The sequence below is a fragment of the Myodes glareolus genome, chromosome 24 (genome assembly GCF_982192425.1).
Source record: "Myodes glareolus chromosome 24, mMyoGla1.1, whole genome shotgun sequence".
NCBI lineage: Eukaryota > Metazoa > Chordata > Mammalia > Rodentia > Cricetidae > Myodes > Myodes glareolus.
Window position 1 is genome coordinate 9,435,248 of NC_142049.1, and position 27,294 is coordinate 9,462,541.

General features: G+C 38.4%; 1 protein-coding gene across 2 annotated transcripts; it reads right to left on the reverse strand.

Annotated features, from left to right (window-relative positions):
* Positions 1 to 1,973: 1,973 nt before the first annotated feature.
* Positions 1,974 to 27,209, reverse strand: Pcf11 (PCF11 cleavage and polyadenylation factor subunit). 2 transcript variants are annotated; one of them, XM_087901397.1, is made up of 16 exons: positions 26,848 to 27,209; positions 23,160 to 23,285; positions 21,335 to 21,523; positions 20,836 to 21,030; positions 18,548 to 19,662; positions 17,577 to 17,757; positions 17,382 to 17,472; positions 14,936 to 16,494; positions 11,553 to 11,652; positions 7,830 to 7,949; positions 7,286 to 7,391; positions 5,987 to 6,170; positions 4,777 to 4,932; positions 4,215 to 4,307; positions 3,707 to 3,742; positions 1,974 to 2,498 (listed from the first exon to the last, which is right to left on the reverse strand). In XM_087901397.1, exons 1-16 carry the CDS (start codon positions 27,037 to 27,039, stop codon positions 2,283 to 2,285), a joined length of 4,659 nt encoding a protein of 1,552 aa, XP_087757523.1. In that variant the 5' UTR covers positions 27,040 to 27,209; the 3' UTR covers positions 1,974 to 2,282. The 2 variants fall into 2 exon arrangements, with proteins under 2 accessions (XP_087757523.1, XP_087757522.1); XM_087901396.1 differs by having other exon boundaries at positions 16,989 to 17,472.
* Between the last annotated feature and the right edge of the window lie 85 nt (positions 27,210 to 27,294).

A 27,294-nucleotide genomic window follows, 5' to 3' on the forward strand; every position in this document is an offset into this window, starting at 1 on the left:
CCAGAAAAAAAAAAAAAAAAAAAAACCTAGATCTCAGCAGTAATGTCTCTGACAATTTGTTTTAAACCCATTTGTCCACTCAGTTTGATTCTAATGGCAGCCCTTTAATATTACCACCTTCCATACTACCAGTTATACCTAGCCGAAGTACCCATATTAGCTATTCTGTCCACATACTAGTTGTGTCTCACTGTGTGGTCCCTACTGACCTTGAAGTTATCTTGTAGACCAGGCTGACTGCATTCATAGAGATCCTCCAGGCACCTCTTAAGTACTGGGATTAAGGGTGTACATGATGTCTGGCTCATGTACTGTCTTAATCATACTGTATTTTTGTAATTTAACTTAGCATTTTTCCATTTTGGTAATTTTCATCTTCCCACCTACCAATATTTTCTTACCTATTTATAAGTATTTGGTAGTAGCTATCAGTGGCCTTACAAGAAAAAGGAATATGCAGCAGGAAATATGGCCTTCATTATTGGACAGTACAATTCTTTCATGGCAGAGTTCAAGTATAGCATCATTTGTGTTGTCCGATAATGCATTTATATTTTGAGATGAGGGTTTTTGTGCCTTTTTGTTGTTATTTAAATGTATATGGGTGTTTTGTCTGCTTGCATGGAAATGCACCATGTATGCCTTTTTAGTCTCAAAAAAAATACTGTTTTAGCCATACATAACATTTTGAGAAAAAAATAGGAGCTGGACAGAGTGCAAAAGTTTAAGAGCACAGGCTGCTCTTGCAGAAAACCTACTGTGGGATCCAGTTCCAAGGGATTTACTGCCCTTGTTTAGCCCGCTTGGACACTACATTCACAGATTTATTAATTAAAAGAAAAGGTAATTTTCCAACAGAACTCTCCAGCGATGGCTCTATTTGTGTGCATTCCATCCTTAGTTGTCCTCTAAGGCCACTTCTACAGACTCTTCTATTCCTTAACAATGTTTGGTAGTTTTATCTACTTTGGTTATAAAGTAAGACAGAATCAGGTTTCACACTGTACTTTTGGAGTAGCTAAATTATAGTCATAAATTAGAGTAGCCTTTGGTGCTATAACTAAAGAAAACACACGAACACCTGCCAGTTCTGACCACAAAACAAGTCTTAATTTTTTAAATGACTTTATTTCATGTGCATTGTTACCTTGCCTGCCTGCCTGTCAGTGTGAGGGTGTAGGATCCCCTGAAGGTAGAGTCACAGGCAATTGTGAGCTGCCATGTGGGTACTGGGAGCTGAACCCAGATCCTTCAGAAGAACAGCCAGTGCTCTCAACCTCTGAAACATCTCTCCAACCCCCTATGTCCCTATCTTCTATAAATGGTAAAATATATCTAGGAGTGTGACTTATAGGTAGCACTGCACTCATGTTTTAAAACACGAAAGGGTCACATTCTAAAGTCACTCAAGAAATACAAGCAAAGATTCTTCATTATTCAATTTATTACATGTATGAATATTAACATCTCATGGTATCCCATCTAATTCAATCAAAACCAACAAAGGAAAAAGTTAACCATGTTTTTCATATGAACATTCTTACACAGAATCCCTGTAACTTAAAAATATGTTCATCTGCATTAAATTGACAATCTGAAAAATATTTTCTAAAGAAAAAGAAATCACTTTTAGTACTTGAATATATTAACTGCTTGATGGCATCAGTGTCCGAGTTCAAGAGTAAGTATTACTGTTTCATTATGTACTTTCCAAAAAATGGATAGGTGGATGATTCTAGCTGGAGATACATATCTATATGTAAACACGTGTGTCTTTTTTTTTCCTTCTTTTTAATCTAGCTTTTCTATTTGAGAAAAACTAAGTTTGAACTTTGTTTCAAGTCCTGGGAAGCTACTAGAAAAAAAAAAAAAAACATCTCACATTAAGGATGCTCTTCAGTTCCATTCTCACCCAATAAAAGTATAGAAACACTGTCTTTATTTGATGGTGTGCATAAATATTACACTCCATGGATAGCAAAAATATTTTTTATTTATAATTTACAGTTCACAAGTGAAAAATCGTACATTTTTACACATACAATTTCATTTTGTTAAATTTGCACTCATCTACAGAACTTTCACACAACAAGCACCTGAAACTGTGCAGGCAGTAGGAAATGCAAATACTAAAATGTATTTATTAACCAACGGCAGCTGAAGGCCCTGCCTCAGCTGGACAATTTATATAGATATATGTCTCTATATACATAAAAACTTCACCTTCTACATTCAACAGCAGCTTGTGTTAAAAAAAGAAAACCATACCTTTCTCATTTTATTTAAACTGACTCAACTGTATCATTTTCTGTTTTAATTTCAGTGGGTGTTGCTACACTTTCTTCCGAGCAAGCTGGTGGGGCATCAATTTGCTCTTCCTTAACTTTGGGACTTTCACAGGGTTCTTGTAATTCATTTTTGACAATGTTCAACATAATGTTCAAAGGGTTTTCAACTGGTGTCTTGCTGGGAGATGGTGTACAATCAAAAGAAGATGTCTACAAAATGAAAATCCCTATAAGTACTAATGAAGGTTCAAATCACATTAAGTTTTAATTCAGACAAAGAAACATGCCACATTCAACTACAGACTAGTAACACTGATCGGTATGCACTCAACAACGAAGTACATTAACAATACTAAAAAGGGTTAGGCTTCAATATTGAACTGCTACAGAGGACAACCCTGGATGAACTTTGTGATTTTGTGTGTCAACATGAATTTTAAATACTCATGGGGATTTTAAGAAATTTTCAAGTCAGAAATATACCCTAGGAAACACTGATCTTCTAGTGATCTAAATGCATATTCTAATCTATCAAACTCAGTATCAGCAGGCAACATGCCCCACTGGTTTGAAAAGTCAACTTACAAATGTAACAATTTCAATTTCTTTCTAAGGCTACTAGACCGCTATGTTTACAATTTTATATGTCATCATTTAGATAGGTAGAGCTTGGGAGAGATGACTCAATGGATGCTATTCAAATATAAGGACCTGAGTTCAAATCTCCACAACACATAAAATTTGGATTCACAAGAGAATTTTTGGGAACCCGTAGACCAGCTAGCCTGGTATAATCACACACACAAAAAAAAAAACCCAAAAGACTCAAGGAAGGTCAGAGACTTAACACTTAACACCCAAGGCTGTCCTCTGACCTCCACATAATGTGCAACTACCATTCAAATACATGAATGTGTAGACAGAATAAATTTGTTTTTTAAATTTTGAGGTGGTGTTTATATGGTCCTGGCAATCATGGAACTCATTATGTAAACCAGGCTGGCCTCAAATTCAAAAGATTCTCCTACTTACATCTCAAGTGCTAGGATTAAAGGCATGTGCCACCACACCTAACATAACAAATAATTCAATAAATTTTGAAGTATCATTCCTCTATAATGTGAGTAGACAATACATTAAAAAAAAAATCAGGAAATTCTTCCCAGAGCCCTAGAAATTTATTGCCATTGTGATCCTTCTCATCTTTACTTCTCTGATGAGCCAATAAAGATTATGAAGATTCAAGTAAACAGCAAATAAATTTTAATTATTTGTATTTATATTAGTGATAAATCAATGTACATCAGAACCTATCTAATGACAATAATTAATGAACACCCTGTTCTTAAAAAGATAAATATATTAAAATAAAATTTCTTAATATAAATAAATATACACAATATCCAAAAAGAACTTACATTCTGATAATCTTCATAACACGATGGATGGTAAATCTAAAGAAAAAAAAACAGCTGTTCACATGCATGTTCAATTCTAATACATTATTCTGAAGTGATTTTTTCCTTCAAATTCTAAATTGAAGGATGATAAAAACCATTTGGTCAAAAAATAAAAACAAACTTTTAAACTTATCTAACTCGAGTATGAAAAATTATTTCTCTTTAAACTTGGCTTTGTGCACTTAAAATGTCTAGCCTTGTATTCAAGAGAATAATGGTTTTAATGGTGAAATGCAGTGTAGTTAGGCAGAAATCTACTAAGTCTAGCATCAGACTCACAGCTTGCTAAATAAGGGTATGCACAGAAGCATATGGTTGCTAGGATACCTCCAAAGGAAACATTCTAACTTTAAAGTCAAGTATCATTTTTAGTGACCAAAACCCAGAAAGGATTATGAATTATCTTTAAAATGGTGAGTTTACTCTAACAAAACATGAACTTAACCTTTCCGTATAAAATAATTACCTTTCCGTCTACTCTAATAGCATTTTTTAAGTGCCATTCTTCCTCCTCTTCATCCCAGTATTGTTCAAACTGTTCTTGACAAATTTCACAACTCTAAAATAAAATCATATAAAATGAAATGTACATTTGTCCATTAAAATAAAAATAAACCTTTTAAGTTCAGTAAGAAATTTAAAATAAGAGAATTTTAAGCAATGTTCAATAGCTAATGGAGCTTTGTGGATTGTACAAACCTTCCACATAAAAGGTTAATAACATCTTAACCATTGTTAGTCGCCGATGGTATCTAATCCAAATTGGTCTTGAAACAGTCACGACTGTTTCTGATTTTTTGCTTTTGTTTTATTTTTTTTCTTTTAATTTCTGTTTTAAACAAATATTTAGAAGAAATCCCTTTTTATTTGTTAACAACAATGTTTCACGTAGCCCAGACTGGCATCCAATTCCATATGCTGGGCCTGGTCTTGAACACCTGATCCTCTGCGCTCCCATGGGCGAATTAATAAATGTATGTAAATGAAGTAAGGAACACTGTCAGGGAATTCAGATACCATTCTATTACCTCAACTGCCCCAGCTGGTCCAGCAGGTACACTTTGGAACTCCTTTTCTTTAGCTGCCTCCTGAGTTTTAAGAACAACCTCTTCATGAACCTTTTCAAAAAACTGGCTTTTTGCACGTTCTTCCAGATCAGCTATTTCTTCAAATTCTATCCAGTCCTTAAAAGGAATTAATATAAAAGATTATGCTCACTAATGTTCAAGCTTTTACTAATTTGTCTCCACTGTAATCCATCTAAAAGTTAAGGGTACACTTTCATACAAATATGCTCTGATGTTATTATGCTTTTATAAGCCCTGTAACTTTTTTTTTTTTTTTTTGTGGTGACAGGGTCTTAATGTATAGCCTAAACTGGCCTTCAACCATATAGCAATGCTTGGCCTATTGGCAATTCTCCCCTTGCTTTAGCCTCCCAAGTACTAAGATTACAGCCATGTGCTACCAAATCAGGATAGAACTGAGATCTTAATGTTAATGTCCTATTAACTCTATAGCATGACTAAATTAAGGTAAGAACTTCATGTGTAAGAGATGACTCAGCATTTGTTGTTCTTACAGGACTAGGATTCAGTTCTCAGCACCATCATGGTAGCTCGTGTTCATCTGTTAACTCCAGTTCCATGGGTTCTAACACCCTCTTTTGGCCTCCTCAAGCACTACATGCATGTAGTGCACACCATGTAAACATGTCCCACTCCAGTTGGAGAAACAGTTAAAAGTTCTCAGTAATAATAGTATGCATAACAAGGAAAAATTAGAAAAATACATTTTTTAAAGATTTATTGTTTTGGGGGGCTGGAGAGATGGCTCAGCGGTTAAGAGCATTGCCTGCTCTTCCAAAAGTCCTGAGTTCAATTCCTGGCAACCACATGGTGGCTCACAACCATCTGTAATGAGGTCTGGTGCCCTCTTCTGACCTGAAGGCATACACACAGACAGAATATTGTATACAAAATAAATAAATAAACAAACAAATAAATAAAGATTTATTGTTTTTAATGTGTATGTGCACATGGGTGCAGTACCCAAGGAAGCTAGAGGTGTCAGATCCCATGGAGCTGGAGATGCAGGCAAGATGCTCATATACAAAATAATAATCTATATTTTAAAAAAACCTATATACTACGCATCAAATTTTACAGCAATTATTTAAACTGATCTACTTCAGAATATAGCTGACATCTAGGTAACTCAGAAGCATGGGTTACTTACTGTTAAACTGTAGTACCAACGTCTGTGAGTAACTTTTCTGCTAACATCTTTCTCAGTTCTATTTTGCCGATAATGCCAGTCCAAGTGATCTGCATAAACATCTGTCTGGGACGTCGTAAACCTCATTCCACACGAGTAACACTGAATCCCAGTGTACAGCCGGTTTATAACACTATCATAACGTCTATTTTGAAAAAGAAAGTCTTTCAATTTTGAAACATGACAATGGTTAAAAATAAATACAAATCCTTAAATTTTCCATATCTAAATAGGAATCAAACCAGAAAGATTTAAGTGGAGATTAATGTGTCCCTGACCCTTTTGACTTTAACTCTGGTTAAGGGTGAAGAAACAGAGCCTACTTTCTTATAAACCTGGCCCCTTATTTTGGTAAAAATGGAATAGCACTATAGGCAATAGCTATTCATCTGCTTAGTGTGGAGTCACTATCACTACATGACAAGTAGTGTTATGGCAAGAAATTTCAGCTCCCTACAATTTCAATGTTCTGAATAATTCAAATGTTCCACTCTAGTTTAAATAATAATGTAAAGTCCTAAGTAATAATACATGCACAAAAAGTAGAAAACTGTAATTTTTAAGTTTATTGTTTTTAATGTGTATGTGTGTCTGTGTATGTGCACATATTTATATATGTGCACATGGGTGCAGGTGCCATGGATATCAGATACCATGGAGATGCAGGTTACGAACCACCTGATGTGGATGCTTGGAATCAATTCAGCAACTGTGGAAAAGCAGTATGTGCTCTAAAACAGTGAGAGTCATCTCTCCAGCCCCTAATGTTTACATTCTTATTTATTTACATTTGTTTCCTTGCTCTCTGAAAGTAGAGCATAATGGCTCTCATAGTCCCAACACTCAAGAGTTCAAGGCCAGCTTAAGCTAGATATATCTCAAAGAAGAAAATGATAACAGAAAATAAAGATTAAAAACATAAAATATATGAATAATTAGTAGTGCCTAACATTTAACTTGAGCAGCAGATATATTTAAAAGGTGGGATTCAAGCCACTGTTATCTAAATAACTGACTCTAATATTAGATGAGAAGACCAGTGTGACAGCTCACAGATAAAGAGGTCCTTACCACACAAGATAGACGGTTTGAGTTCAATTCCCAGAACCCACAGTGGAAGGGAGACCCAACTCTCATAAAGTCACCTTCTAACCTGCACAAACACTGTGGCATGCATGTACCTCCACTCTTACACATACACATTATATATCTATACAAACACATGCACATTTATAATAAAAATTTAAAAACATCACATACTGTTTCAATTCCTCAATTGTGAAATTAGTAAGATCTGGAACATCCTGATCTTCATTCTGATCCTCCTCTTCTTCAGGAGGAGGCTGAGCAACAGCCTCATTTACCTCTGCAGTTGACAAAATAAGTTTCTCAGTACTACATTCTGTGTGTTCTTTATAGCAAAAGACTGGTTACAAGCATATGCAGAGAAATCTATCTGATAGTAAATGAAGTAAACTTCATTTGATATGAAGTAAACTTCATTTGATATGAAGTTTATTGGCCAAAGTACTTAATAAAATTTTGTTTCTTCAACATTCAAATTATTTTCAAACCCCAAGCTAATAAAGATGGACCAGTACACATAATATTTGCAGCAAACTTAACTATAACAACTGTCCAACCCGAAATCGTTAAAATTTTCATTATAACTCAAATTACATTTGGTTTTCAAACAATACCACATGCCTAAGTTTTCAACTATGGAAATTAACCATAACTTATTATATCCCGTAATACGTCTCAAATTAAGCTTGCTGTATATGAAATATACAACCATACTCACGTGTTGTAGCTGAATCAGGCTGTGACAATTTGAGAATTCCTGTTTTTAGAAGTTTTGAAAACAATTCATTTACATCCACCTGACTGAGATGATTATCAGGATATGCCTTAGGCAGACCTCCTTTAAAAAAAAAATTTTTTTAAGGGAACATAAAGATTCATATTAAGCATTTTTTCAAAGCTGAAGCTTTCTTTAAGATATTCCACCAACAAAAAATCTTTTTAATAATGGGCTTAATTATTTGAAAAGCTCAAATTTTCTTTTTAACAAATCATTACTTGAAAAACTTCTAAAATATAAATATTTAATATTTATATGTATTTACATTTATCTGAAAAGGGTATTGTCACTTAATTACTTGTCTAGTTACTTTTGCTCCAGATAAAAGCAGGCTACAAAGGACAATAAGCTTATGATCCCTTCTATGCATGCAACATCATGCCTAACTCCAACTTCCACCTTTCTAATCTGCTAGTCCTGATCTAACCACCTCAAAAAAGGAACTCTCCAAGAACACCTCTTTACACCAGCATTCGGGAGGCAGGCAGATGTCAGTGAGTTTGAGGCCAGCCAGGACTGTTACACAGAGAAACCCTGTCTTGAAAAACAAACAAAAAAGACTCAAGTCAAAGCAGTGGTACTGCTGAGCGCATTGTTCCTGCCGAGCGCATTGTTCCCAAGCATGATAAACCATAGGAACTGATGATACAAGAGTATGAGACCTACAGCCCAGAAAACACCTGCCCCTCTGATACTTGTTTGAATTGAACTTGAAAAGGAATTCAAACCACCGCTAAGTACTGTCAACTTTACCGAGGCTTTATTCTTATTTGAATAAGACAGCAATCCCCTCCTTAAAACCACCCCATTATTTTGCTAGCAGTATTTTAAAAACAAATCCTTTAACTCGACCGTAAAAACAGGACAGCAGCTCAGCAGCAGAGTGCTTGCCTAGCATGCTCAACAGCCCTAGATTCATCAGGCATGTTGGCGCACCCCTTAATCATCCCAGTACTCGGAGTCAGGCAGATCTGTTAGTTTGAGGCCAGCCTGGTCTTACATAGCAAGTTGTAGGTCAGTCACGGCTACATAGTGAGACCCTATTTCAAAATAAAATTATATAAATAAATGTTTAGTGTTTACCACTGTTACCCATCTGCCTATACCTCCAGTCTTCTTCATGACGGAATCAATTTGTATCCATATCCATAATGCATATAGTCTACGCTTAACTGTTACATATGCCCGTCACAGTATATATGCATTTAGCTGACCACTCAAATACCGGAATGCAAGAATAAGTCCATCTCAATAATTAATCAATTACTATAGAATTTACATACTAGTTCAACATTTGTATTTCATTAGAAGGAGCTATTTATGTCTAAGAGAGAGAATTAGCTATGGACTTGGTCAGTCGTATCAGAGGTCAGCAGTGACAGAAGAACATTCTGATACCAACTCCTAGGACTAGTGAGACGTGAGCTTCCTGCTGCCTAAATTTCTACTGCTTATAAAAGAATAGTTCCTGCCTAAGGTTGATATGAAGGTAAAATAAATACTATTTGTAAGCCAATGAGTTACTATTTGGCACAGTATACAGTATTCAAGGGCGTGGGGGCAGGGGATGGGGGATACAGCATATCTGCCGCACTTAAAAGTTCTTTTAAGGATGAACCTTACCAACTTCCTCCTAGCATTCATAGTGCCTTTCTGCAGTGAATAAGTAAGAGGAGAACTAAAGGGAAAGGGCACTTTTCTTTCAATTAAAGAATATTAAGGGAACCTGAAAGATAGCTTCCTAATAATAGTTCATGCTCTTTGAAAGAACAAAACAAATACAACTTAAGAAGAATACACATAATGCCTCACTCAGTATTCCCAACCCAGGGGGACAAAGCATCATTTCCTCTGCAACACTCCCTTGACTGTATGTATACCCCAACACTCTGAAAGCCAGAAGAAAATCCGTAGTTTTTACACGTCATTATAACATTTTTAACCTCAATACAGCAAACTTTTTCTAATGAATTTTAGTGTGTGTGTGTGTGTGTGTGTGTGTGTATACTTGAGTGCAAATGTCCACAGAGGCCAGAGGCACTGGATATCGCTGAACTGAAGTTATACTACAGGTGGTTGTGAGCTGCCTAACTGTGGATACTGGGAACTGAACCTGGGTCTTCCACAAAGGCAGAATGCATTTGTGAATTCTAAGCCATCTTTCTATTCACAACAAATTTCTATCCACAAAAAAAAAATTTCTTTTTTGGTTTTGTTTTTCAAGATAGGGTTTCTCTATAGCTTTGGAGCTTGTCCTGCAACTAGCTCTTGTAGACCAGGCTGACCTTGAACTCATAGAAATCTGCCTGCCTCTGCCTCTCCGAGTGCTGGGATTAAAGGCCTGGGCCACCACCGCCTGCCTCACAACAAATTTTTTATTCAACAAGAAAAACTAGTTTCTAAAGAAAATATATTCATATGGTATTTAAAAGTTACAAAGTACTTTTGCACATCTCACTTTATTTTCTTTGAAGAAAAATTCCAAGAAATATTGATATTATCTATCTCTTTTTTATAAAGGAAAATAACCCGAATAATTGGGACAACACTTGTTTATGCCTGGGGGGGCGGGGGGAACGACACCAACTAGCTAATCCTAATTGTCCATCTAGAAATTAAAAGAATATGTAATAAATTCAAACTGACACAATTTTAAGAACTTCATAAAATGTAGTTTCATTAAAACCTCCCTAGTTTGTAAGTTATGAAAAATTCTTTAAAAATTTGTGAAGTCAGTGCCATTGGTTTGGAGGGGGTTTGTTGTTTTGTCCTGGGGGAGTTGTGTTTTAGTTTGGGATGTTTTTGTGTGTGGTAGGGGTACTTGGGACGGAACTCTTGGCTTTGTACATGCCATACAAGTGAGCTATCACCAAAACCACATTCAGGCTCCACAAGTACATATTTGAGGAAGCTTAGAAATGTTTGTTTGGCAGTGCTCAGACTTGAATCCAGGGCTTCATTCATGCTAGGTAACTGGTGTGCTCTAACATTGAGCTATATTATATCCCTAGGCCTTATGATTTAGAAATTAAAACAAGTATCACAACAGTATTATACACCATGACACATATATGTCCCATTGACCACAATTTTAAAGCCATGTTAGTTACAATTCACTCTGAAGTAACAAAAGTGCCTCTCAGGGGACGCACGCCTTTAATCCCAGCACTCAGGAGGCAGAAGCAGACAGATCTCTGTGAGTTCAAGGCAGGCAGATTTTGAAAAACCAAAAAAAAAAAAAGAAAAAAAAAAGCTTTTTCTGCCTGCACACTGACTTCCCCAGGCCTGTTCGTCTCCTCTAATAAACTCTTGAGTGGGGGGGGGGGGGGGAACAAAACAACAAAAAAAAAGCTACAAAATTTCTGCAATTTATTGCTTCCTAAATGATAAACAGCTTATCAGAACAAAATTATCATTCCTCTAGCCACTTCCAACCTCCATTCAATAGGTTTCCTTCCCTGGCGGCCAGCCTCATCCTCTCTAGCCGTAAACTGAGGTTGGCAGGACCACCTGCCAAACAATAGAAACAAGGAGGATAAAAACTCTTCGATTAGATTTCTACAACTTGAACACAATCTCAAAAATGCCATTTTCTACACTAACACCTATTGAACAAAAGTTATATGTTTTTTGAAAATATTCAATTCAGAAGGAAGGACATACCTGAAGGATTTTGAATAAAAGCTCCAGGATTCTGTGGATGAACTGGTAAAAATTGTTGGCCTTGGCCAAACGCTACTGGCTGAGCAACACCAGTCAGAACCTTTAAGATAAAAATGTTAATTTTAAAAACATCCTTTCTGTAAGTACAATTTTAACATTCTAATCACATACATATTTTCACAAATGTCTTAAGGTCCAAGGTCTGTGATAATAAAGATTTAGAGAGTAACAACTGGTTTACTTCCACAAACTAGAATGCCTTTTCCTATCTGTTTCAGAGTCAAGGATCAGAGAACGGGTTAAAACTTCCTTTAAAAGTGCATAGTCCCCAGCACTCAGGAGGTAGAGCGAAGACTCTTGAGTTCAATGCCAGCCTGGTCTACAAGAGAGTTCCAGGACAGTCAGAGCTACTCGGAGAAACCCTGTGGGGGGCAGGAGAGAGACTTCCTTAAAAGCATAAAGAAACCATGCAAAAATATAAGACCCACAAACGAGCTGTGTGACTGACCTATGCTATACAAATCACTTGACCCTAAGGGTGCTTTTCCTTATTTTACAAATAGAATAGGCATCCAGGGATAAAACCTTTACACAATCACAAGGGCAAGGTTGAAGACAGAATTCCTAACACCTTGGCCTTTTTCCAGTCTTAAGTGTTTCAACCAGGTACACACAACTATAATCCCACTACTAGCAACCTGGGAGCTGAGGCAAGAGGACTGAAAACTTAAAGCCATCCTGAGCTATGCTAACAAGACTCTTGAAAAAAAGTAAAGAAAAACTTTTATGTAGCAAGCAATGTGAACTTGAAGTTATCCTGCTTTGCCATCATTTTTGGATAAGGTTATAGCTGAGTTCAAAGTAGATTACAAAAGTTAAAGAGAATTATAAACAAGCAAACAAAACCAAAGAACAAAAAAAAAAGGAAAACTGCAAGGCTAAATAAGGCTAAATGGACTAAATATGGCTTAGTGGTACATCATTTGCTGAGAATCCCTCAGTTCAAGCTTCAGAACCATAAAAGATAAAGACTGCAATAAAATTATGAAATAAGTACTGTACTAACATACAAACTTGGTGTTTGATATTTAGTTACGTAAATAAATATTCATTAATAAATCTTGTTCGCTATCCATGTGACTTCTCAATGGTGTAGACAACACACACGCATACAAATAAAGTAATGTCATAGAAAAAAAGATTAAACAAAATACAATTATACAAAATCTGGTAATAATAGTATTTCTTTTAAGGAAGTACAAATTTAATAGGCAGAACAAATGTTTTTAACCAAATTATTGGAAATGAACAGAAGACTTGCAATAAAATTTGGAATATGCTTTAAAAATTCTTATTTCCCATTTCTTTCAATGTAATCCAACTACTGTAAAATGAATCTATCCTAGTAAAGTATCAGTGACTGGAAAAGAAGTAAATTTAACCAAGGATAAGTTCAACAAGCAAATACAAGTAGTCAGAAATCAACAGACTAAAAATATCCCATGAACCCACTACTTTAAGACTAATACACGTTTTTTTAAATGTGTGCAGAAGCAGGGTGTGGTGGCTCATGACTCCCAGCTCCTGGGAGGCAGAAGCGTGCGAATCTGAGATGAGCTCAGTCTTGTTGAGCTGCAGGTCTCGAAAACAAAGCGTGTGCTAGGCGGTACTGGCACACACTTAATTTACAGAATTTACAGCACTGGTGAGGCAGAGGCAGGCAGGCAGATCTCTGTGAGTTCAAAGCCAGCCTGGTCTATAGAGCAAATTCCAGGAGAGCCAGGACTACACAGAGAAACCTGTCTCAAATTAGAAAGGAAAAAAAAAAAAACAAAACAGAATTCAAGGCAAACCTGAGCTACTCCACAGTAAGCTCCAGCTAGGCTAACCTACAAAGAAGACTGCACAGAGCAGTAAGAAGACTGCACAGTCCATGGGTGGCTGACTGGAGACACTGATGTGACAGTACATTTAGAAGGCAGGCAACAAGCTGGCTCTGTTTACATTAATATCATGCCACTCATTGTATGCAACCACAGCTACTAAATAGAGTGCTGAAAACAGAAAATAACAATAAAAGTATGGACAACTTTATTTCTTATCTCACACTAAGGAAAATTTCAGTCAAGAAACAGTCTAAGAAAATCTGTTCTACTGGGTTCTTCAAAGCATCTCAGGATTCAATATGCTGTTCAAGGTAACAGAGGTCTATAAAACATTATTAACATTAAACAACAAAACATAACTCTACAAAAGTGCAGTAGGCCAGCAAGATGGCTCACTGGTAATGGTGCTTGCCAGGGAGCCCACAGGAGTAGGAGAGAAGTGAGCCCCACAACTTTCCCTCTGACTTCCACAAGTTTGCCAAGTCACATGCAAACCAAGAGACACACAAACACACAAAATAATGATTTTTTACTTTTTAAAAAAAAATGATTTTTTACTTTTTAAAAAAAATGATTTTTTACTTAAAAAAAAAGTAAAAAATAGTTCAGTAGCAGGTAGAGCACTTGCCTATCACACATAAAGCCCTTGTGTGTGAATCCCCAGCACTGAAAACAATGAGCATGCCTATAACCCCAGCACCCCACAAGTGGAGACAGGAGAAGCAAGTTCAATGTCTCCTCCTGGTACAGAGCTCAACACCAGCCAAGGCGAAATGAGACCTTGTCACAAAAAATAAAATAAAATAAAATAAAATAAGGCCTGGAGAGATAGTTTAGTTGTTTGAAGTACTTCCTGCTCTGCTCTTCCAGAGGATCTGACTTCAGTTCCCAGCAGCTCACAGTGCTCCAATGTTCTGTGCCTGGCCTTTGCAGGCAGCCACAAACACTTGCAAGCATGCATACATACAAACACATAAATTAAAACACAATCTTTTTAAAATGGAGTGTACATGTACACTGAGAGGAAAGGAAGAAATAAAGAGGAAGACTGCAATGGCCCAGTGTCTTGAAAAGTGGCAAATGTCAACCCCCAGAAGACCTCTCACCCACTTCCCTAATACACACTGTTGAAGTACATTACGAATGTGAACACTAGCCAGGCGGTGGTGGCACATGCCTTTAATCCCAGCACTAGGGCAGAGGCAGGCGGATCTCTGAGAGTTCAAAGTCAGCCTGGTCTACAAGAGTTAGTTCCAGGATAAGCACCAAAAGCTACAAGAAAACCCTGTCTCGGGGAGAAAAAAAAAAAGAACATACACCATAAATTACACTCTTAGTTTTTCCCAAATACTAGAAATAATTAAAAAGAAAAAAGTTAACTCAACCTTAACACAGAGAATTTGAGAGCAGTCTGAACTACATAACTTTGTCTCAAAAATAAATTCATTTACCTACATATAATTACCACATAATTTTAGAATAACTAAAATAGCTTACCTGTTGAGATGCCTGGATATTTCCTGCGGACATTGGAGTAGGTAAATTGCCAAAGTTTCCAAACTGAGAACTCTGAAGATTCTTTTCCTCAAAATAGTGCCCCGAAGCTCTGTTAAGGGGATTTGGGAAATTCTGGTTTCCAGGACCATGAGGTCCATTAAAATTTGGTCCTTGAGGTGTATCAAATATTTGCTCATGTCTTGGGAACTGTAATCCTTGAGATGGAACATTAAAAGCATTGCCAGGTGGATCATTATATGGGCCAGTCTGATTGAAAGATACCGACTCAAGCCTTTGTGAAGGATGATTGTCAAAACGGGTGCCTTGCAGACCAAGAGGAATATCAAATCTTGATGCTTGCTGGTGTTGTGGCCCATCAAATCTTTGAGGTACACCATCAAACCTTGGTTGAACCTGCTGTCCAGGTGGCCCATCAAATCTCTGTGGACCTGGCTGACCAGTTCTTTCAAATCTAGGACCTGGTTGGCCATGTAATCCATCAAATCTTGGTAAGAGGGATGGCTGACCTGGCTGTCCATCAAACCTTAAAGAGTGACAACCTTCGAATCTAGGACCACCTTGACCCAGAGGCCCTTCAATTCTCATGCCACCTCCTGGTACAGGACCCTCAAACCTCATTCCACCTCCTTGTTGAACTAAAGGTCCTTCAAACCTGATGCCAACCCCTGGCTGACCATGTGGTCCCTCAAACCTAAGGTTCCCACTTAGTTGATTATGTCCTTCAAATCTCAGCCCAGCTACAGACTGACCATGGGGACCCTCAAACCTCATTCCAACTCCTTGCTGCAGCAAAGGGCCCTCAAATCTGATACCACCACCTGGCTGACCATGAGGCCCATCAAACCTAATTGCTGCCCCTGATGGACCATGACCCCCCTCAAATCTAAGTCCACCTACAGGTTGACCTCGAGGATTTTCAAATCTAAGATTGCCCACAGGCTGTCCATGAGGTCCCTCAAACCTCAGACCACCCACAGGTTGACCACGATGTCCTTCAAACCTGAGACCACCCACAGGCTGACCCCCTGGCCCTTCAAATCGCAAACCACCTGCAGATCCCTCAAACCTCAGACTAGGTGAACCATCAAATCGAAAGCCACCTCCTCCTCCTTGACCAATTGGCCCTTCAAACCGCAGAGGTGTTCCTACTGGTCCTGGAGGACCTTCAAATCTCAAAGGGCACCCACCTCCTAACTGACCTTGTGGTCCTTCAAACCTCATAGGGCCTCCTCCCCCGATTTGTCCTGGTGACCCATCAAACCGAAGAGAACCTGGTGCAGGAGGTCCATCAATTCTAGGGCTTAATTTATTAGGTCCTTCAAAAATCATCTTGCTCGGGCCATCTCTCGTCACAGATGGCCTACCAGGTCCATCAAATAATGGTCGGTCTTCAGCTAAAGCTGTAAGTCGCTGATTTGTATCAAGGCCAGCAAATCTTGATGTTGGGCCATCTACAAACGGTTTATCTGAATCTTCATATCTAGGTCGCTTAAGTGGAAAACGATCATTGAATGGAGATCTCTGCTCCTCTCGTACACCTTTTAAAAAGAAAAATATAAATCTTCACTACAATTGAATTTACATCAAATTACTCACTCCTTTTTATAGTTATCTAAAAACTTATCCAAAGATGTGGGTACATTAGTGGGTAGGGAAGGGACAAACAGCAACAGTACGTTAAGAAGATGCCCTTCTGATTCAGATATACGTGGGGTTAAAAAATTCCCATCCTTGTCATGACTTTGAGAGCAAGTTACTTAACATCTCTAGTTTTGTTTCCTATTCGTAAAATTAGGATAATACATATTTGCTTGGGTTTTGCAAGGGTTTAATCAAATTAAATGTATATATAAAAAAATATTAGTTTCCTTTCCTTCCTATGGAAGGGTGAAGGAAAGGCAAAACAGAGATACACACGCACACACACACAAGGAAGTCTCAACAGTGGTAAGATTCAGCCCCACTTAGCTTGTTCATTTTCCCTTCACTGCTGTGTGATTCAATAGGCATAATCTCATTTAACTTTTTCTACCTTTAGCAGAGACTTGCTCGTCATGTCTTCTCCGGCCCTCATGGGGTGAAAGATTCTCAGCATAAGTACGACTCCCAGATACAGGAGAAAGACGTCTTGTTCTTTCACTAAATTGTTCTTTTCTGTCAAACTGTGCTCCACTATTCCTACTTGCATGTTTACTTTTGGATGGCTCACATTCTATTCCAGACAACAAGGCATCAGTCAAAGGGTAGTCAAAAAGATCAGGATCTAAGAGATCAAGTCTTGGAAATGAATGCTGAACCTGTGTCCTTTTCAGTTTTGCTTTATGTTCATAGTAGGTTAATTCAGCATCAGATAAGAGAGGTTTCTTTTTTAATCCACCTTTATTTTCTTCTGTAGGACTATCCCGTACATTGCATCTATGTTTACCTTCTTGATACTGAAATAGCTGTCGAATTTGATGTACAACAACAAGGAACTCATCCTGTGTAATTTCACCAGAAGCTAAACGTTCACTCGTCTGCATAGGGATGATAAAATGAAATGAAATATTTTAAATATTAAAAATACAAAAACATGGGCAAAAGAAAATAATAACTAGATGAGATTAAACATAGTCACTACCTTTTGAAGTAATTCTCTTTTGCTTGCAAGGGTTAACTCTTTAGGAATCTGAAGATTGGCATCAACACTTAATCGATGTTGCTGCTTTGGGGTTCGAGGTGACAAGATTCCTTTAGTGTTTGACCAGCTCTCCCTATGCCTTAGGTGAGGAGGTTTACTATGTTCATCACCCTGTTGTAAACTGAAACCACAAAAGTAGTGTTACTTCAAAGCATTTATTTAAAAAAACAAAACTTCCAGGCTGTACTTAAGGATGCTTTAAAGATCTGATATATAAAAAAAAAATAGGTACATAAAATTTTTTTGAAAAATTTGAAAAAGTCAAATAGTTAAGAATTCTGGTTTTTAAAGGCTTAAGATTTGATTCGGGTGGACTGGTTGGCTGTTTGGTATGTGCAAAGTCCCACGTTTGACCCCTGGCAGCAGCAAGAGCAGCACCACCCCCATCCCACCCTCACCCTGTCAAAAAGGAAAACTGATGGGATAAAATGATGAATTCAAGAACAACATGGGCTGGCTAGCACGTTCCAGGCCAGGTAGGACTACATAGCTAGACCCTATGAAAATCAATTAAAAACAAAAATAAAACCAAGTAACTTTGCTTCTTACATATAAACATACAACCAAGAAGATTAGCAAACCTTTCTAAGCTTTCATGTCTCTATGAAATAAGAAGTATCTAACTCACAGGGTTGTTTTTCACAACTAGAAAAACAATTACAATATTCAATTATTATCTTCTGATGTTTAAATTACCTTTAAAATGCATATTCTAAAGTCAGAAATAATGGATCCTACCTATAATCCCAGCATTCAGGAGGCGAAGGCAGGAAAACTGCCATGAGGTGGAGACCAGCCTATGCTACTCAGTGAGTTCAGGCTAGCCTGAATAAAAGTGTGAGAACCTCACCTTAATAAAGTAAAAACATTAAAATAAAAATCATACTTTACCAAAAACATCAGCAACATACCTTTTATTTTCTTCCCAACCGGATTTCCATCTTTTGGCAGACTTGGAGCTTTGCCAATTCTCTATATTCTCCTTTGGCTCAGCACCTGACTTCATAGAATGTTGACTTGCAGTTTCTTGCGGCCGTTCCTCATCCATCTTTTTCAGTCGTCTGGGATCTCGAACATCCTGCTTAGTACTTCTCTTAATATTTCTTTCTTCTCTGGAAGATGGTGGGAACTCTTCCATATGTGACTGTTTAAGTCCTGACTGACGCATCTTTCCAGTTTTGGGGGCCAAAATTGGAGACATACTTCTTTGCCTTCGTTTGGGTGACCGTCTGTCTCTTCTCTTTGGGGAATGTATAATTGGTGACCGAGACTTAGGTGACCTTGATCTGGATCTCTTTCGAGTACTTGATCTCCCTGGTTTTGTCCCCTGTTTATCCAATTCTTCTGTAACCATGTCCTGTTTTTGGACAATGCCATTTATGATTTTATTTCTACTTCCCATCAGTCTGTGTTCAGATGATTTCATGTGCTCATCTTTCTCCTTCTTTTCTGCGGTTTTTCTCTTTTCTTTTACATCCTCATCTTTGCCTTCAGTTTTATCCTGAAGGTGCTTTTTTAATCGTGGATCTCTCTTGTTCATATCAGACAACCTCATTTCAGAGTCTTGATTTTTCAAGTCTTTTGGGTGTGATAATTTGTTTTTCAAAGGTGATGGTGATTTAGACTTAGATTTAGATTTAGAATCTAACTGGTCAAGTTCCTTCTTGGTTATTCTTTCACTTGATTTACTTTTTTCTTGCTTGGAAGAATTTAGTTTTTCAGAGGGTATAGTTTTATTTGTTTTAATATCAGACTGACTCAATGCGTTCATTACAAATTCTTTCCTATGAGACTGTTCTTTGCCATGGGATGAATGTTGGCTCATCCTGTTAAGACGAGGATCCCTGTTAGTTCCTTTCAAGTCTTGAATTTGTAAGGATGAACCTGGTCGGCTCTTGTCAGACTGCACAGGAACCTGATGGGGAGTTTTAACAGTCATAGTGGGAATCTGTGAAACATGTAACTTAGATGATCCTGATCCAGGACCCAAGTTGGCTGTCTCTTGTTGAACGCTAAGAGATACTGCCTGAAATACAAAATGTTCATATTAATAACATAACCCATGAACACTATTTTATTTCCTTGACATTATATAGACTAGAGTCAAAATTAGAACATTTTCACTAAATCTATTTGCTAGATAGTGCATTAACACTACACACTTTTTTGGGGAGGGAAAATAAAGAGGGTAAGGGTCTTAACTATATAACCCAGACCAGACTGGACTTGTCACACAGACGTTTGCCTATCTCTAGCCCCCAGTGCTGGAACTAAAGGCAATCATCGCCAAGCATGGCAATACTCTACACTTCTTAGATAAAATAAATACAAGCAGAGTACAAGCATCTAAACGATCTTGCTTCTTACCAGGTCTTTACCCTGTATTTTAGAATATAATTTCTACTACAATAATTCTTCAAAACTATCCAATATTTTAAATCATATTGTTGGCTCATAACTAAACTCCAAATGCTCTGTACAAAAGACAGGGTGATTCTAATTAAACTTCATTATAAAAGCGTTTCTCAAAACATTAATGAACATAAAAACTTTGTCTTTCTATACCTCAATCTCAAACTTAGATGCTAAGTAAAAAATACAGTCTTTGATGAGTACAGATACATACACTCTCGGGTCTCTATATTTCTAGCTTTTGTAGACTTTTAGAAACATGATTTGTTCATGAATGTTAAAGACATTCACTACAATATACTTACTATTTTAGGACTAAAATATTAAATCCCCATGAAGACAAAGAAAAACAAACTACAGTGCTAGCTATCTCAGTAAGAATAAATGTTTGTTTCTCTAGTGTTTTGAGACTTGCTGCCGGGCTGGCCTCAAACTTGCAGTGTGACTAATGATGACCTTGAACTTCTGATCCTCCTGCCTCTTGTTCCCAAGTACAGATTAGACACTTGTACCATAAAACCTGGTTGGCTGTGATAAGGGGGATCCCAATACCAGCTAAGATACATATATATATATACATATATACACACACATCCTAAAACAGCAATCTAGTAGAAAAATACTGAGAAACAAAATACAGTTCGTAACCAAGTGTTTTATACTTAGATTATAAAATTTTGGCTTAATTTTTAAAATGAGTAGGAAAAACAACAATAAAATATTCATATACAAACTACTTTCCTATTAGAATGTTTAAAGATTTAAACATCAAATCTCCCCTACTTACCAGCTGTGCCTTAGCTTGTTCTAGCTCAAGCTCCAGCTTTTTCTGCTGAAGCTCTAACAACTGTTTTTGTTTAGCGAGTAACTGCTGCCTTATTAGTTGTTCTTGGGTAAGATTCTTTTGTATCTCAGGTACAATCGGAGGAGTGGAGATACTGGGGGAACTGACCACTGGGCCAGGTGTTGAAGACTCCTCAGGCTATAAGAAAAAAATACTTTTTAAGCAAAACATATCATAGCTAAAACTGCCAAAGGTCAACTGAAAATTATCAACTTTACCTTACTATTATTCAAAGTCACAAATCTTCAATCACACTTAAAAGTACACACACACACAAATATGCTTAGGCATTTAAAATGGCAAATGTTACATAGTCATTTATTACTATATACTTTTATTACTTTTTCAAATCAAAATGATTCTAGTTTTACTTTTTGAAAAGTTGGTTAGCACTTGATAGTCAAATTGTATTAGCATATAAGTCATTCATATAAAGACTTACCGATTTATTTAAAAATTTTGGATTCACATGGATGCTAGATGTATTCACATTAGGGGGCAGAGGTTTAATAGGCCAAGCAGGATCTAATGAATTGACTCTGACATCCAAGGCATAAAGCTTCTTCAAAGGGAATATTTCATCCCATGTGGAACGTAATTTAAATAAACTTTTTCTAGTATTTTCATCCACCTAGAACAAGAGAACAATTCTCTGGCTTGTTAAGTTACTATAGAATGTTACATATACTAAGTAGAAAGCTACCTGCCAATTCACACATAGTATCCATTTGTACATGAGTAACAAAGACTCATTAAAGTACATTTGATTATTAAAGTTAATAAAGCTATTCCTCAAAAAGAAAAATCAAAAAAGTACTTATCTAACAGACTTCAAGCATGCAACCCAAGCAACTTTTTGCATTTTTAAAAACAGTCTCCACATAGTAGGGCTTAATATATTTCTAATAAACTCACTGGACAAAAACATAAAGCCAGAAAATGGTTTACCTGATGGCCAGTTTTAGAGTTACCTGCTAGCAACATACAGTCAAAAAAGATAAAATTATCTAACCAGTCTAACACAACATACTATGACTATTACCTATGAAATGCTACTTTGGGACAGAAAACCCCCTCTTATTTTAATTCACAAAATCCTAGCTAAGGATGGGCATTATATAACTTGCCTACTCATATTGTAATGGATAAAATTATTTTTAGAAAACAGAAAAGCCCAGGACTTGATAAGACAAGTTTTTAATTTCAATCTTCCTACTTATAATTCATGTCTTTAGAGAATGTATTTACAAGATAATTTTTACAAGTATAATAAAACTAAAATTAGGTTCAGTAAAATACCAAACCCCCAAATAATTGGAACATACCAAAACTAAAAACAGGTTAAGTTGCTCTAAATTACTTACTGCACAGTGGGCTGACACTTTTTAGTAATATCCGAAATACAGCTCTCCAAATTATTCCTATGTATTTCTATCCCAAGATCTAATGTGGCTTTTTATTAAAAGAAAAACTGCTTCCTAATTCTAGCATTCAGACAGCTGTTAAAGTATGTCCTATAAGAAATGTGTCTAATAAAACATAACATAAACTACAAGTGATTGTCAGAAAAGAATCTTTAAACCCAAATGCCTTCAAGGGCCCTTCTGCTCAGTGTGATGGGATTACTTCAGAAAACCCCTCCTGTTTAACCAAACTACCAATTACATGGTAACAACGGTATATACAATTTCTAGGTATGGCCACTAACAAGCATTTCTCACAAGCACCACACAGGAATAAAAGGATTTCCATAAGAACCTAAAGCAATGAACTGGTCCACCAAGCACACATCCCTGTTAACTTTCACACTTCAACAATGTACCAATGTCCAAAGGGCATTTGGGGGAACAACAGGAACTAGAGACTGAGGCACACTGGAGGAATATGCTTCCAGCTCCCCAGCACCAGGCGTTTAAACAACAGAAAATCTAAACGCTCTGTAAGCTGCAACTTTTCACACACATTACAAACAACTTCACGAGACCCATACTCACATTTTGAAAATACACAATTCTAAAAACTAATCAAAGTATAGTCGCATCTTGAGTGATTAAGCAGCATCTGTTTTAAGGTTCTAATAGAAAAACCTAGCATTTGCCACTTTCCTTGAAAAGGCACTTGACAATCAATGTCCAGGAAAATGAAACATTCTACCACCCAAGAAAACCCAACACAAGACAGGTATTTATTTCATCTGGAACACATTATAAAAATTCAATGTTTCTAAATATATATGTGTATATATATATATATATATATATATGTACCTTTTCAAACACACAAATAAATGTTGCAACTAGATTTTTAGTAAAGGCAGTGAGATACTCTCTTCCAACATTTTTCACGATAGAATCCATAAGGTACATAACCGGAAGCTTCTCTGAGGAAGGAGCCTAAAGTATGAAAAGAAACTGAGAAGTTTAGTATAGGGAATTGCCACCAAGAAATTAGTTTAAAAGGTGTTTTTAAACCTACAATACAGACCTCTAGCTTTGTTGGTACAAAATGCTTTTGATTATGTTAACTTTATAAGCCTAAGTGTTCAATCAAGTACTTGCTTCTTATAATGTTTTAAGTTGTGCACTTAAAAAAAAGCTCAGTTATCAAGAAAAACCATAACCTCTAGTACTTAATACTCAACCTAATTTCAGGTGCATGTAATAAAAAGGCCTGTGTTCAAAGTGACAATAAAGGGGAGGGAAAATAGTTTCTGTAATCCAAGGGTCAGCTTCAAGATCTGTGCTTATGGTGTGCCTCAGCTTCAAGTACTCTCTCTGGTTTCCCTGGGTAATTTTATATGTTCAAGTCTTTGGAACTGTTACCTAGAAAATCATTGGTTACTTTCCTATAATCCAAATGAATGAAATTAAACACACTTCACATACAAAGTCAATGGCAAGATGCTTAGAACTTGCACATGAACACGCAGAAGTGCAAGCCTGTTATTGATACAAGAAAAACAGGATAGAGGAGCCGCTGAGTCATGTAAGTCAGGTTCAACTTGACTGGAAACCTGGATGTCCTGAAGATTTTCTTCACAGCATGGACTGTCGCCGAAACATGTCTCCTCTTACATGCACAAACCAGGGATTCTAAGTTTGCGCTGAGCCAGTGTGCTGCCGCTGATAAAGGTAGCAGCCCTTCCAAGGCAAAGTCGCCCCGGGGTGAACTGCAGAGCCTACCCACCACTGGCTTTTAGAAGGCACAGCAAGCTTCCAGAAAGCATCAGCAGGTTCACAGACTTGTTGAGGAGCACTAAGACATGCCATAAGCTGTTAACTGACTCCACACGAGTACCCACGACTTCAGAAAGCAAAACTGATTTAAGTGAATCCCCAACTACCCACCCCATGTGTACATGAACCTAACTGGACACTTACCCACAGCTACCTGTGGCTAGAGCAGGCTCATATTCCTGGGGTATGCAATGCCATACTTCACAAAACCAACTGCCCTGACAAGTGTGTGGAAATGCTCTTGCTTCTGATAACACCTTTACAACTAAAGTTGACTAAAGAAATGTTTGAATAACTCTATGAAAAACTTAGGTGCTACTAAAAGGGGTCACACGACCACTGTGTGTGGGCAAACTATTATCAACTCATCAAAGGCTTTACTGCTGTGTCTTCACCTTATCATGTCTTGTCTTATACCATTTAAGTAATTATTGTTCCTTAGGAAGATAAACGGGCTCTTTGAACACCACAATCTGTCCATAGGCTAGAGTTTTGTTGTACAAGGGAAGTCCTTCTATGTAAGACTTTTTTGGTTACTGCTATCTTATGGGAAGAGTGAAACTGTGAGTCCATTAGTTTAGTATTGCTAAAGAATAAGGACACAAGCATACACTTCCAGAAATACAAAAACCAAGCCAGTTGCTACCAAATGACAGCAAACCCTCCCCTCACCCCCCAACCCAGGTTAAGGTTCTTTCCCCAAAGTGACTTCTAGTCTGGTTTTACAAAAATAACCAGGAAGCATGTGCCCAAAACTTTGAGCTGTCTTTTACCAGCAAATACTCCATCAATTTTCAACACTTTGTGTAACCGAATACACAAATACAAGTTTTATGTGGTCAATATATTCTGCATAAAGTTCAGTTCTCCAAGGTCTTGTAGATCCATTAAAAACCAGCAAGGAAGCTGTCTCCTTTGAGTGGCAATCTGAGCTGCTAAATATTAGGTGCTGTGAATACCAATACCCAAAACATAGCTTGAAGACTTTGGTTCTCAGAAGTCCAAGTGCCGTTCTCTTTAAAAAGGTATTTAAGTCTTCAACAAGGCAGAGCTAAGTCTCCTCTCCTCCGACAACAGGCGTGGTTGTCAACAGGGAGCTGAGCCCGTCCTTCTTACAGCCCACCCTTTAAGAGCAGCTGCTTCACAGCCTCAGCGGGGCAAGGTGAATGGAGAGTTGTTTAACTGTCAAAATGCGCATGATAAACCTGCTGAGCCCTTAAAAAACAAAAACCTCTTTTCCCCCTCTTTAAATTAAGGTATGAAAGGACCACGTGAAACCGTGCATCTTGTGAACTGATTTACCCAAAAGAGTGGATGGACCTAAAGAAGAATGAACCCAAGTCACTTAAAGACTTTTGTTTAAAACACACAACCACGTAAGTAAAAATTCTTGGAAACAGATTCTACACCTTACAAAGGTAAATAAAAAAGACAAATACATATTTTATATGTTTTATTCACAAATTTTATAATACCAGTCACACATTTCAAAACCATTTATTAGAGTCAGACCACTGAGTTTTACACTAGACAGAAACCGTCTCTAAACAATGTATTGGTGGTTGTTGTTAAAGTGGCCTTTTAAAAGGGGTTCACTCTGCTAAGAGGAGGCTCATCCTGATAACTTCAATCACTAACAACTAGGAAAAAAAACCTAAACCTTAAGTACAAGCTTGAAAAGTAACTTAAAACGTATTAATTGGGAAGCGGCTAAGACTCATTATAACTAAGTTTAACAGTAACTTTGCTTAAATGACATATCGCTCCCACATGAATCCACAGAAGAGGAAGACAAGAGGGCAACAGAAGGTGGCCAAAGACCACTTGGGTCAAGGGGTGAAGAAAAGAAAGCCTTCACTAGCAGGGAAGGGAGAAAAAAGAGAAAAGAACAAGGAGGGGCTGAAATTTAAAAAACAAAACAAAAAAATCCTCCAAGTATTTGTTATCCACTGGGACAATTCTCAACCTACAGGTTGGATAAGATCTCCCCCACACACACCCAAACCCCACCCTCGGCCCAATTTCCCTACCACTGGGGCGAATCAGACCCTCCGAGAGAAGAATAAAAGTTTGATCTAACATCCCCCACCCCAAAATGGGGCTGACGGGTGTGAGCAGCTGCCTGGCTGGCAGGGAATGGGTTCTCCGCTCTTCCCTTTCGCATCATGTGCTTTGCAGGCGCCATGTTGAGCTAACAGGCCGCTGCTCCACTCGGGGCCAATTCCCTACACCCAACCCACCAGACAGCTCGCTCCCAGGTCCCCCTTCACCTCCTTCCAACCCGCAGAGCACAATTCCCCAAAAGGGCACTGGGGGAGAGGCCCCTCCCCACCTTCCCGGGGGCTTCAGAGGGCTGGTTTTAACTCTCACGCTCCCAAGACCACAAAACTGCCTCTAAGTCCTCCTCCCCGATCCGAAAGGGCTGTCCCCGAAGCGTGCGAGCGTGGGGACGTCCTCCGAGGTGGCCTAAATAGGGAGTTGGTGAGCGGAAACGGGGCTCCACCCTGCATCCTCCCCGCTCCCTCCCCGAAAAAAAGAGGCCCACGCTCCCCAGCCCGGGGCCAAAGACCGAGCCGAGTAGGGGGTGGGGGGGGGAGGTCGGAAAGGAGGAAACTCCGTCCGTCCCCCCCACTTCGGATGGAAGCGAGACCTGGGATGAGGCTGACCCTAAAAATCAAGGAGTATGAGAAGAATAGGAGGCTGCGGGGTGTATAAAAACCTTGGCGGTTTGGGCCTCGATGAGAGAGACGATCTCCTTGGCGAAGGGCAGGTTCTCCTCGGCTAGAATGGTCAGCATATTGATGTGCGGTTTGCTATTGAAGGTCAGGTCTTCCAGCGACGACTGATAATCCCGACAGGCGTCCTCCCGGGCCCCCGCAGCCCCGGCCTCGGCCGGCGTCGGCTCTGACATTGCGCCGCGGCCCCCCTCCGAGGTCCGCCGCCGCCGCAGCCGCTCGACACCCCGCCTCCCTGCCTTCCTTCCTTCCTTCCTCGCTCGCCTGCGACGCCTCGGCCTCGCTCCCCGGGTCTCCGGCGGGCGGCTGCGGTTTCACCACATGCTGACCGCGGAGGGAAGGGGGATGGGGGACGACCCAGGGGGAACCTCGGGGAAGAAACGCCGCCGCCGCCTCACGGGGGGGGGAACCTCCGTCCGCGTCCAGCCGCC

Excerpts from the sequence above, each read along its gene's own strand:
- Pcf11 (XM_087901396.1), bottom strand. The coding sequence starts at position 27,039 with ATGTCAGAGCCGACGCCGGCCGAGGCCGGGGCTGCGGGGGCCCGGGAG. Across the intron at positions 19,663-20,835 it reads AACAAGCTAAGGCACAGCTG|GCAGTATCTCTTAGCGTTCA; the intron begins GTAAGTAGGGGA and ends TTTGTATTTCAG. Across the intron at positions 2,499-3,706 it reads GTTATGAAGATTATCAGAAT|ACATCTTCTTTTGATTGTAC; the intron begins GTAAGTTCTTTT and ends TTCATTTTGTAG.